General features: G+C 37.6%; 1 protein-coding gene across 1 annotated transcript in view; it reads left to right on the forward strand.

Annotated features, from left to right (window-relative positions):
• LOC122735668 (probable C-mannosyltransferase DPY19L1) overlaps positions 1-13,086 on the forward strand; it is a 130,581-nt gene that overhangs the window by 63,183 nt on the left and 54,312 nt on the right. Inside the window, 1 exon segment of the mRNA XM_043977402.1 lies at positions 10,857-10,934. Within this exon segment, the coding sequence (XP_043833337.1) occupies positions 10,857-10,934 (78 nt within the window).

Genomic DNA, 13,086 nt, shown 5'->3' on the forward strand with positions numbered 1-13,086 from the left:
TTATTCCTTTTATTTCTTTTCCTTTTTTTGGTCTTATTGTTACAGCCAGCATTTTTAGAATTTTTTAGAAATTTTTAGAACTATATTAAATTTTTAGAAATTTTTAGAATTATATTAGATAACAGTGATAATGACAGATATCCACAATTTACCCTGATCTTAATGAAAAGGCCTCTTGTTACCCATTGCATATTTTGTGGGCTCTTAGTCTTGTATTAATACTATTTACTAAATTGAGGAAAGGTCTGTTTCTGTGCTTTATAGTTTAGTTGTTTTTCTTAAATGCAGAAATGATGGTTGGATTGTGTCAAATGCTTTTTTAGCATAATTATTCTTATAGTGAAATGGTTTCCTGGCAAGTATTGAACATGGTCATATTGTATAATCATCCTTAATATTTAATATTTTAGTTTTATGACTTGTAGTTTTTGTTTTGTTTTCTGCTATGTTCCTTCTTTGTTTTGGTAACAAGGCCATATTTGTACCAGGGAAAGAGTTTAGAAGGATCCCTATTCCTATTTTTACTAATATTTTACATAATGAATTGTACTTAACAATGAATTAGACTTTGAATTTTTGATAGGATTCGCTAATAAATCCAGCTGGTTCTGGTGTTTTTTCCTTTGGACATTCATTTATGGCCCATTGAGTTTCTTTATCTATTACAGAATTATTTAAATAATCATTTTATTGTTTTGTTAATTGGAGTATTTTAAATTTTTGTAAATGTTAATTTCACTTACGTTCATATTTTTGTTGGTGTCTAATTGGGTGCAATAGTTTTCTTATAGTTTCTTTTGTTCTCTCCAATTATGAATTCTTCTGTTTAATTTGTGATGTTAACAATTTGATTTCTGCATCTCTTTTTAAAAAATCAGACTAGTTAGCTGTTTATCCCTTTTATTAGTTTCCCCCCCCAAAAAAAAAATCTAGCTCCAATTTTTATTTATCAGTTAGATGTTTTTTCTTTCAATTTTGTTAAGCTCTTTAATTTTGGAAATTTATCATTTGAGTTTTAGTTAGGAGGTTTTGATTTTTTTTTTAATTGCATGCCCAATTCAGTTAACTGACTTTTATTAAGCGCTTATTGTGTTCCAGGTGCTGTCCTAAACACAGGGGATTCAAAGAAAGCCAGAAGGTAGTTCCTGTTGTGAAGGACCTTAAGGTCCAATAGGAGAGACCACAAACACCGATGAACCCATGAGGTATATATAGTATAAATTGGAGAGAGTGTTCAGAGGGAGGTACCAGCATTGATGGGGAGTGGGAAAGCTTTCTAGGACAAGGTTGGACTGAAGCTGAGACTTGGAGGGAGTCAGGGAAGGTAGGAAGCAGAGAGGGGGAGCGATAGGGGTCAGCTAGCCAATAAAAATGCCCTGAATTGACAGGTTGAGGGTGCCTTCTGTAAGGGACAGCAAGGAGATCAGGGTCACAGAGCACATGGAATCGAATGTGAGAAGTGACCTGGAAAGGTAGGAAGGGGCTGCGTTGTGGAGGTCCTTAAAAGTCAAACAGGATTTCATATTTGGTCCTGAGGTAATAGGGAACCACTGGAATGGCTTGAGTAATGAGAGGCTGCTGCCACAAGTCTCTCCCCACGACACACCTTTCTCCACTCAGCTGTCAGAGTCTGACCACATCCTATCCCCAGCCCCCACTCAGTAAACTCTAGTGGCTCCCTATCACTTTGAGCATCAACTATAAAATCCTGTTTTAAAAGCTCTCACAGCCTGTTCCTCTTCTCCCAGCCATACTCTGATCCAGTGACTCCGGCTGGCCTTCTTGTTCCTCTGACAAGATACTTCATGTCCTGACTCCAGGCACTTTCACGGGCTGTCCCCAAGGCATGGAATGCTTTCCTGCCTCATCTCCACCTTCTGGCTTCCTTCCAAGTCCCAGTGAAAAGCTTACCTTCTGTATCTTTCCCAGTGCCTCTTAGTTCTAGTGCCTTCTCTGTGTTAAGTGTCTCCATTTTATCCTGTATCTAGCGTGTACACAGTGTAATTGCATGTTCTCTTTCCCTGAGACTGAGCTCAGCAAGTGCAGGTCTTTGTGTCCCCAGCACTTGGGATAGTGCCTAGCACATATTAGGCGTTTAATAGAAGTGCATTGACTGACTATCCTTTAGGAAGATCAATGGTTTACTTTTCTTTGGTAAAATTATCTAGAAATAATAAAATTTCACCTAAGGAGGACTTTGTTGTTTCATTGTTGTCATTTTATTAGATGAAATTTTCAGTTGTTTCTCTGATTTGTTTTGACTCACCGATTCTTTAAGATTGAATCATTTAGTTTCCAATTAATGCTTAACCTTTTATTCAAAAGCCCTTAACTGAATATTTTACTTTACTGTGGTCAGTAAAGAATATATTAAATATTTCTGCTTTATTTCATTTGTTTGTGAGACTTTTCTGCCCTAATACTTGATCAGTATTTGTTAAGGTTCCATGCACAGCTGATAAGTACGTATATTCCTTTATATTCTAATTGAGTAATCACTAGAGATTCATCATATTTAAATTTTCTGAAATTCTTTTCAGGTTCTCAACTTTGTTCTTGGTTATAGTTTTATCAGGTATATCTAGGTATGAAAGTAGCATGTTGGAATTCCCTACCTTGATAGTTTTGTTGTATTTTTCCTCATAACCACTGCATTTTCCATAAGATTTTTTTAGATGTTATGACAATTGTTACATTTATATTGAATATTAATGCTTTTTTCCTTGATGCTTTAACTGATAGTCTCTGTACATTGCTTTTTTATTTAATAGTATTTTATTTTTTTCAAATTACATGTTAAGACGATTTTCAGCATTCATTTTTTGAAAGATTTTGAGTTCCAAATTTTTCTCCCTCTCTCTCTTCCCTTCCTCTCCCAGACAGCAAGTAATATCATGTTATACGTGTGCAATCATGTAAACCATATTTCCACATTGTTGTTTGTCCTTCATTCTCAAAGAGGACCATGATATCAGGAGGTATTGTCATGACTTGCCCTGAATTAGATTTAAGTGAGGGAGGGCTGTGCAAGGTCACTAGCCTTGCTCTCTCCTCCAGAGCCATCTGGGTCCAGTGGCAAGACATAGATCAGAACGACTGGACATGGGCCTGGATGTTTGAGACAATCAGGTTAAGTGACTTGGCCAGGGTCACACAGCCAAGAAGTGTCAAATGTCTGAGGTCAGATTTGAACTCATGTCCTCCTGACTCCACATTAGTTATGTTGTGAAAGAAAAAATAGAACACAGCATCAGTTCAGGTAAGTCTTTCCAGGTGTTTCTGAAATCTGCCTGCTCATCATTTCTTATAGCATAGTAGTATTTCTTTATATTCATGTACCACAACTTTGTACATTGCTTTTAATAATAACCCCAAGCGGGGGTGGCTAGGTGGTGCAGTGGATAAAGCACCGACCCTGGATTCAGGAGTACCTGAGTTCAAATCCGGCCTCAGACGCTTGACACTTACTAGCTGTGTGACCCTGGGCAAGTCACTTAACCCCCATTGCCCCGCAAAAACAAACAAACAAATTAAAAAAAACCCAAGCTTTTCTTTCAAACAAGGGTCCTTGTTGTTAACAATATTCTTCCAGCAGTGTCATGTAGTTCTACATTGAGGAATGCTGTAGTCTCTGAAGAATTAAAGTTACCAGTTTCTCGAATGGGGAGCAGGGCACAAGGAGACAGTGCCATGTCACCAGTGAAGATTCTGTGCAGGTGATATAGCACAAAGGAACTCCAGAGAGATGTAGAACCAGAGAAGGTTGAGAGGGCATATGATTAGAGTGAGGTACAGACTCTGAAGAACACGCATGGTTGATGGGCACACATAACATGCAATTGCTTGAGGACCATCCTTGGACTCTTAAGTAAACTACTGGTGGAAGATTTAAGGAAGCATGAGGAGATGGAAGACAGTTGCATAGAAGGCAATAATATGATCCACTTGTGACCGACTTTGGTGGAGGAAAGTGCCCTCGCTGCTAAGATGGAAACAAGTATCAAAGGTTATCCCCTGCTTCATCTTGACCTCTGTAAAGTATGAGCTTTAACCAAGGCAGTTCCTCGTGGGAAACTTGTGCAAAGATTTAGACCTCAGAAAATTGGTTACTGTTTTCTTTCTGAAGTCACATGAAAAGTTTTGAACAAATACCTTTATAATTTGTAGTTCATCCTTATTAGTGTATTCATTCATTCATTTATTCAAGAGGAAAATATTTATTAATGAGCTAGTGTGCACCCAGAACTGTTAATGTTTTAGGATATCTAGATTTTTTAACATGGTTTTATACAGTCCTTAATATAAGGAGTGTCTTTGTCCTCTGTCATTTGTGTGGTTTTGTTCACTTCTAGGAATTTGGGTACACTTAGCTCCACATGATAACTATATCCATATTATATTTATTTTTCTTACCAGTCTGGTTTTAACAATTAGTAATGAGCCTAATTGACATTCTGTTGTCTAACTTATTGGTGAAGATGTTAAATATCAAAGCCAACACGATGTGATTTAATGTGTTCATTTCTGGAAATTGTTAGGCCTACATTCTTTTCTTTATACATTTTATACATTCCTTTCAAGACTGATGAATGAATACATGGAGATAAAATAATAACAATAATGATATAAGAAATAATAGCATTTATATAATACTTTAAGGTTTGCAAAGTACTTTATAAATATTATCTCGTTTTATCCTTACAACAACTCTGGGAAACAGGTGCTATTAATATGATTTGCCCAGGGCCACAGCTACTAACCGTCTGAAGCTTCATTTGAACCCATGTCTTCCTCACTCCAAGTACCCTACTTACTGAGCCCCCTTGCTACCTGGATATTGTTTAAACATACTCCAGTCATAACCCTTTCCTCTGACAACAAGAATGAGTTAGTCATACGTTTCAAATGTGGGACTGTCCCACATTTATATTTCTGGAGAAATCTGAGGACAGCTAAAGGGCTAGCTTGTGAGTAAAGGGGAACTGAGAAACTTTAGGGACTCTGACATTAGGGGTCCTAGCTAGCTGAGGGATCAGGTGTACTGACTGATGAGTAGTAATTCACTTTTCAATCTCATAGGAATAATGAAATGGTAAGAAAGATTGTGAGGAAGCTTTTAAAAAATGTTATCTGATATATTTTCATCACCTAAGAATAGTAACGCATTGAGTTTCTGGACTATCCAAAAGAGTACAACTGGAAATCATTCTAAAATTTTCTATAGCACGTTGTCTAGATCTCTCCTTCGCATGCATCAAAATCTGACTTGTGTTAGGTTTATTTGTTCTCTTTTATTCCCATTATTAAGTTTGTAAGCTCTTTTGGTCAGGGACTGTGTTTCATCTTTGTATCCCAGATGCCTACCATATGTGGCTTACACATAGTAGGTACTTAGTAAATATAACTTGAAATGTGGAATTAATATCTTTGTTCACTTTCCCCCATGTTTTATTTAGCTTTGTCTGTAAAATTAGCTACTTATAGTGTAAATTTGTAAGGGCCTAAAATTCTAGCTATGATGTCTAAATTCTAATAAGTGGTCTCCTTAAATCAGAAGCTGTAGCAAGAGTTTAGCCTTTTAAGTATTTATTAAAGTGCATTAGAAGTTAGTTAAGAGAGAGAGAGATTGAGAACCAATTCCTTATAGCATGGGAAATCCTAATTTAGATCTATTCAGTATAACCAGAGAGAAAAAACCTTCCTTTCCTAGCAGCCCACATGAAGTCCCCCACTATGCCAAAGTCCAGAAAATGAAGGGACTTCACTCCTCTAAGCAACTTCTCTCAGAAGCCTCCTGTGAAACCAGAAACAGGGCTGTCCACACACACAGCTCCAAGCTAATTGGCTGGTAACACTGATTGACAGGACCCACGGGTGGCAGACATCACTTCCGGATGCCACAGTCACATGATTTCTTTTCAGGCCAGTTCACAATGTTCCTCCCAGCAGGAGGTGTCATTCCAGGTCTCACAGTGGCACTCCCCTTTAGTAAGTGGACATTATAAACAGTGTATACAGTGTGGAAAAGGAAAATGTCCATTTAAGTCTTTGGAAGTCTTTTCTTAGATGATTCTTGGGATGTCCTCTGGGTGTAGTTGTGGAATGGAAGTCTTTCAGGTGATTTAGATGCTGTTAATCAGCCAGGAAGATTTCCTACAAAACTGAGCTTAACACAACTTTAAATATCTTTGCCAATAATCAAATCAAACAGTGAGAGTTCTCAAAAATCACATGTCTAAGGAAATTCAGAATGTTAGTTTTTACACATGAAACATATAATAAAAAACAAAAAATTGAAACGTTCTCTAAAATGTAATATTACTACACTCCCCCCTGTGGAGGATAAATTGAGAAGAGAATTGTGATATTAATTTAGAAAATAATTTTATCTTTGTTTCATCACATTTTGCATCATCTGCCTAGTTATTCTCATGCCATTATGAAAAATTAAAGAATCTAATGTAATTGGTAGTAGATGTCAAGGTGTCAAATCCAACATTGTATTTATCATGACACCTGAGATAATTATGGGGGTTACCATAAAAGAACAGAGAAATAATGGAGTCAGGATTAATCAGATGCATAGGATTGAGATGTCCATGACATCAGACATATAAGAGGGGGAACTGAAGTCAGGTGTCGAATGAGATGGCATAGTCTGGCCACCAGGTGCCATGTGGAGGAAAATTAAACCAAGAAAAATCCAACCTCGACATTTGCCAATAGCCATTTTCTTGGCCTTTCCCAAAGCAGTGCAGTACCTTGACTTCGTGCATATCTCCCCTCATGTGACAATTCAGTGTCTGCTCTTGTATGTATTCCTCTTGTAATTGGATGGCATCCTGGCCAACTGGCATCTGATAACTCAGAATGAAGGCAATTAATGTCTTAAATGATAAATTCCCATAATCCAAGTCTCATATGGATTTAAAAGTTGAGGATAATAATGATCACAAAAAATGTGAATGTGCCAGGACTCAGAATATAATATACAATTATGCAATAATTCCAAGTAATAACCTTTTTTTTACTAAGTATACAATTACTTTTTTGAAAAATCAAAACATTTTCATACAAGTTAAAACACAATCTTAAAAGAATAAGAATCTCTACAAAAATAAGCCCATATTATTGAGTTCAAAAGGTAGTTGCAATAGCATAAAAAAGAAACCCTTATGTAACATTTGATCTTTTTTTAAAATTAAAATTTTTTAAGTCTAGAACATTTTTTAAAATTTCAATTATCTAAAATCCCCAAATCGCAGATTATTTTACAAAATATGTTTCTATGGCAATAATAAATTTGATTACATGAATATGAAAAAACTTTTTCAAATGTTCTCCCATTTTTTTTTCTTATCAAAAATAATACTTCTAGAATTAATTTACACTTGGCCATGGCAACCAATTTGCCAGGGTAATGCTTTATACAATTTGATCAAATAATCAGTTGGAAAAAACAAACAATTTATAATATGGGAGCACAATACTCCCAGAGTTAACACGGTGTTATGAAATCAAGACCCTGTTTCAAAAGGGAACGAATGAGTGGATGCTGCAGCTAAGCTTGCTGCTTTGAAAGCCCCTGAACATATATTTAATCTTTCTTCTTTTGATGATGTTTCCATTTCTCTTACTTATGATAAGTCTGAAGTAGAGAAGTGGAAAAAGAAATTCAAGGCTAAAGAAGTCAGTGGGGTCTGGGTGACTCCAGAGGGGAAGCCGTATGTCTATCCACAGAAAAGGACATTTTGGCACACAAGGAATGATGAACTCGGTAAAAAGGGTTTGGATTGCCCCTGGAGTTACTAATGTGGCCTCTAGGGTTTGTGCCTCTTGTCTGTCAGACTTAGAATCAACATGCTTTCTGGGCTAAAGCCTATGGAGGACGTCCTTGAGCATATACACCTTTTGAGCATCTACAAATTGATTATATTACAGTGCCTGAGGCAGGAAGTTATAAGTTTTGTCTTGTTATATTGGATCATCTCACTCGGTGGGTAGAAGCTTTTCCCTGTTCCTGAGCCACAGCTGCCTTTGTTGCCAAAACCCTCTTTAAAGAAATAGTCCCTGGCTTTGACCCACCAGCCCGCATGGATTCTGACGAAGGCGGACATTTTACTGATGCTGTTTTATCCCAGATTTACTCTTTCTTGGAAATTACTCCAAAATCCCATACACCCGACCACCCACAAAGTTTAGGCCAGGTAGAATGTATGAATAAAGAGCTTGCAGCGTGATTGGCCAATTGTGCACTGAAACTCATTTGAAGTGGCCTGATATTCTACCCTTGGCACTGTGCACTTGCACAGCAGGCCAAGAGGAGAAGTACATCTATCACCTTATGAGAGACTTTTCGGCCAACCACCTTCTCCAAGCAAAACCTTTTTCCCTATGCAAAGGCTTTCCTGCGAGTGGCAGTTCAGGGAGCAGTGTTGCTGGGTTAAGGACTGTACAATGCTTTTAAGTGATTCTTTCATTTCCTAGTAGGGTTACTTCATATCTAGTGAGCCTTTGATCTGAAAAAGCCTGTGTCCTATGATGTAGTAAGAACCTCAACTTCATGAGGGCACTGCATGATTAGAGGGTTACCTAAGACCAGATCAGAGGCTTTTTCTACCAAAAGGGCTGTAGCAGTGACTGCCCTAAGGCAAGGTGGCACCCCAGAGGCTACCGAATCAAGTTGGCTGGAATAATAAGCTATTGAGCTCTGGACAGGTCCTAAATTTTGAGTCAGGACCCCAGAAGCCACTCCCTTCTGTTAATGTACAAAAAGAGTAAAGGACTTACTGTAGTCTGGGAGTCCTAGTGCAGGTGCTGATAACAATGCTCTTTTTAATTCTGTTATAGCTGAAAAATGTTGGTAATCCAGCTGCAAAGGTTCTGGGATAGAATTTTTGGTTAGAGCTGTAAGAGGCTCAGTAATTTCACCAAAAGAGGGTATCCATTGTCTGCAGTATCCAGCTGCTCCCAGAATAGCCCTTAGCTGCTTCTTAGTAGAGGGAGCAGAGAGTTGTTGAATAGTCTGGATCGAGTGCCAGCAGCCAAAACAAAACCCAAATATTCCACCTGAGGTAGACACCATTGTACTTTAGAATTAGAGACCTTATGGCCTCATTTGAGGAACTCTAATAACAGGTGGCGGCTGTCTTCCTGGCAAATTTCAGCATTAGGTGCAGCCAGGAGTAAGTCATCTACATATTGGACTAAAGTAGAATCTTTAAAGGTAATGGAGGCTAAATCCTGCTGCAAAATTTGAGAGAATAGTGTGGGACTGTCAACAAACCCTTGTGGGAGTCTAGTCCAAGTCCACTGTCTATTCTTCCAGGTGAGTCCCAGCGTACTGGTATTAAAAAGAAAGCAGAGCGGAGATCTACCACTGTTACTTCACATGGGATTGAGGAAATCCTAATAACAGGGTTTGGTAATATTGGATGAATAGGTATAACATAGGAATTAATTGCTCACAGATCTTGTACAAAACAGTAAACAGGCTTGCCATCTGGCCCAGGCTTGGGTTTTTTAACTGGCAAAACAGGGCTATTGCATGGGGAATAAGTGCATGGGACAATTATGCCTTGGTTTGTGAAAGCCTCAATTATAGGAGAAATTCCCTCAATGGCTTCTCTAGATAAGGGATATTGTGGAATGGATGGTGCTGGGCCACCTTTGGTCTTAATGATAACAGGCACAGCAGATTGAAGGAGACCTGTGTCAGTGGAGGAGGAAGCCCATAGGGACTCAGGATTATCAGAAGGGATTTCAAACGTATTCTCCACTGTTTCTTGAGTGTCTGAGATGAAAAATTGGCAGTAAGTGGACAGTATCCTCTGGCACTTCCAGGGAAATGCCACCATCTGGAGAACAAGGTGTGGTTGCTCTAAGTTTACAAAGGAGGTCACAGCCTAATAGGTTTGTAGGAGAGTCAGACATAAGTAGGAATGAATGTTCTACTGTGAATGGGCCCAGATTCACAGTAGGAGGGCTTAATTTTGCAATGGATTACACTTTTCCTGAAACACCCACTGCATTTAAAGATCCAGTGGGTGTACATTCAGGGTCAGGTTTGCTCACTGGGACTGGTCTTGTGATCCCATATCTAATAAACAATCATGATAAGCATCTCCAACCCTAAGGCTTACATGGGGTTCATTACGCTTGGTGGGGGGAATGGGCTGGCACAAGAGGGCTAAAAATTTCAGGGTCTAGAAAGGTAAAATCTTCAGATTCCACTGTCCTCCCCCCCCATATACACCATCAATCCTCTATATCTCTCTGATCTGTACCCCTTTGAGAGAGCCTGTGACTGTTTGCATTCTGCTCACGCATATCTCTCCAAAAGGGTCTGTTTTGCCTCCATCTGTACCCCCGTTTTCGTTTTCTAGTTTCATAATCCTACAAGATCGAATAAAGTGTCCTTGTTTATGGCAGTAGTGGCAAAATTTAGGGGGTTGAGAGTGATTTCCACCTGCAACATCAGGAAATTAAAATGTATTTGTCAAATTTTTTCAAATATAAAAATCACTTAGAACTTTAAACGTTGAGAGAGTTTCTACTGAATATAGGAATGTGGAATTATGAGCTGGACTTTTATAAAAAATATAAATATTTACAAAATAGATCAGTACTTTTTTTCTTTTAGTTTTGCTTCTAAGACATTGAGTTACCCTCTAGTTGAGGTTCCTTGTTTTATCAATGGACATTGATTTTTGGAAGCTCTTCGTTAGGTGTTATTAGAAGAGGGTTTACATCATAATGCCAGTATACTTAGAAATATTTTCTATAGTGTGTTATGTATCTTAAACTGATAATTAAATTTCATGCAGCATTTTTGTTATTTATATATATTTTTTCAGATGGCCGCATTATTTCCTATGTATGTTGTGGGGTATATTGAGCCGTACAAATTTCTGAAGATCATCTTTGTGAACATGGTAATTTTCATTATCATTTAATTTTATGTTAAATTCAAATACTTTGATGCAAGTTTACTAATTATGTTACATACTTTATTATAGAAATTTAACTCAAGTAGTCCTTATTGACATAGTAATTGCACTACATAGTAACATTTTTTGTTGTTTTCAGTCATGTCCAACTCTTTATGACCCCATTTGGGCTTTTCTTGGCAAAGATTCTAGAGTGATTCGATTTCCTTCTCCAGCTCATTTTACAAATAAGGAAACTGAGGAAACTGAGGGTTAAGTGACTTGCCAGGGTCACACAACTAGTAAGTGTCTGAGACTGGATTTGAACTCAAAAAGAGTGCCATATTACTAATGAAGTAATCCTCTTCCTTCTGTTCAATTTTCAGTCCAACTCATGGTTCATCCTTTCTATCCTCCTGCTTCCTACCCTTTTTTCTATCCTCTCATAGGATTATAGAGAGAGACTTTGTGCACACACATATGCTGATAGATGCAACATTTTGGTTATTCATCTAACTGCGCTTCAGATTTGGACAGTAGATATTTTTCAACCTTTTTTTTCTGGTGAGAATGATTAGGCCACATTCTTTTGAGTGATCTTGGATCTAACTAGAGAGGCTCAGAAGATGTTATCTACAAAAAAAAGAGTACCAGTTACAGGAAATCCTACTTCATTTGGTCTTCTTGCTAGATCTTTTCTGTGACAGTGGCAGACACTTTGACAAGAATTCGTCTGCTTCCTTTGTCTTGCCGGATACTAATGATAACTTGGTTGTTAGTCAAGGTTGTCTTAATTTTCCATGGGAGAGACCTTGATAGTCATGTTTCTTTGCACCAAGTCAAAACCATTTTTAAAATCAACATGCAGTGAGCACAGTGGGATTTCCTATTCTGTGATTCTCACTTAATGGCTTCATGTAGTGTTGTGCACTGCTGTCATTTGTGAAATTTCACCTGTCTCCTACTTTTATCCCAATTGAGGGTGCCCTTGATGTGTGCGTGGATGATCCTTATACAGTTTTCATGTAGATGGGAAAATAGACGTGTGAGTCAGTAGCCAGATTTTTCTTTGGTATTAATGTCTGAAGTTTTTTCCATGTCTTTGACATCTTTCCATTCCTCCACTTTTTCACAGTAACTCATTAACTAAGTGATACGTCAACACCCATGCAGTTGTGTTGCCTCCACCATCTTTCTCTTTTGTGTGCAATTGTTCTAGTCCTGCTCCTTCTCCCCTGACCCCCTTTTCTGTTAGTGCTATTTCTTCTGCCTTTGTAAGGATGTCTAAGCCTGTGATGTTAGAGTCAATGTGTGGTCACTTGGTTGTGAAAAGGGTTTGTTATGAAAGTCTTTTTGCAGATCTTTTCCATTTTGTTTCTGTTTGTTGTTGTCTTTATAGACTTTCTTATGTGCCTTTGCAATACCTTTACTCATTACTGTAGTTGGGCTTCTTGCCAAACTTTTCTTGAAGCTAGTTTTACCAGTTTATTGCTTCTCTTTGTTTTATGGAATACGATGATTAATTTTCCACCATTTTTCTCTTTTAAGATTTAACAAACATTTATATTCTAAAGTGGTGCTGTCCATGGCTACCATCTCCCTCTTGGCAAGTAAGTCAAATGTTTGCTAACTTAGGTGCTTTTTAGGCTTTTTATTTCCTTATAGTAGTGACAGTTGTTTTTTATTGGCCAAATCTCCAAATGAAATTAATGTAACCAATTTCTTTGGTGTTTATTCCATCCATATTCCATCTTTTTATCTTCAGTAATCTGTTTAAATAGTTGGTTATAGTTGTCTGCACTGCATAGCCTATCTTTTTTATTCACATTTTGTATTAATTTTGATTGTGAAATACAGGATAAGAGAACTGGACTTGGAGGCAGTAAAGCCTGGGTTAAAATCCCTACTAAGACACTTATAAGATGTGTGATCCTGGGCAAGTCACTTTACTCATATAGAGCTTATTATTTCCTTTTATATGAGAGGGTTAGACTTGATGACCTTTAAGAACCCTTCTTTCTCTAAATCTGTGACCCCTTGACCTTTGAGGACCTAATAATAAATTGGTATTCTGACTCTATGCAGACAGCAACAGTTTTGTTATCATCTCCCAAATTAATAAGTCATTGTGTGACTGTCAAAATGCTGTCAATTTTAA

Source organism: Dromiciops gliroides, chromosome 1 (assembly GCF_019393635.1).
Source record: "Dromiciops gliroides isolate mDroGli1 chromosome 1, mDroGli1.pri, whole genome shotgun sequence".
NCBI classification, from domain to species: domain Eukaryota; kingdom Metazoa; phylum Chordata; class Mammalia; order Microbiotheria; family Microbiotheriidae; genus Dromiciops; species Dromiciops gliroides.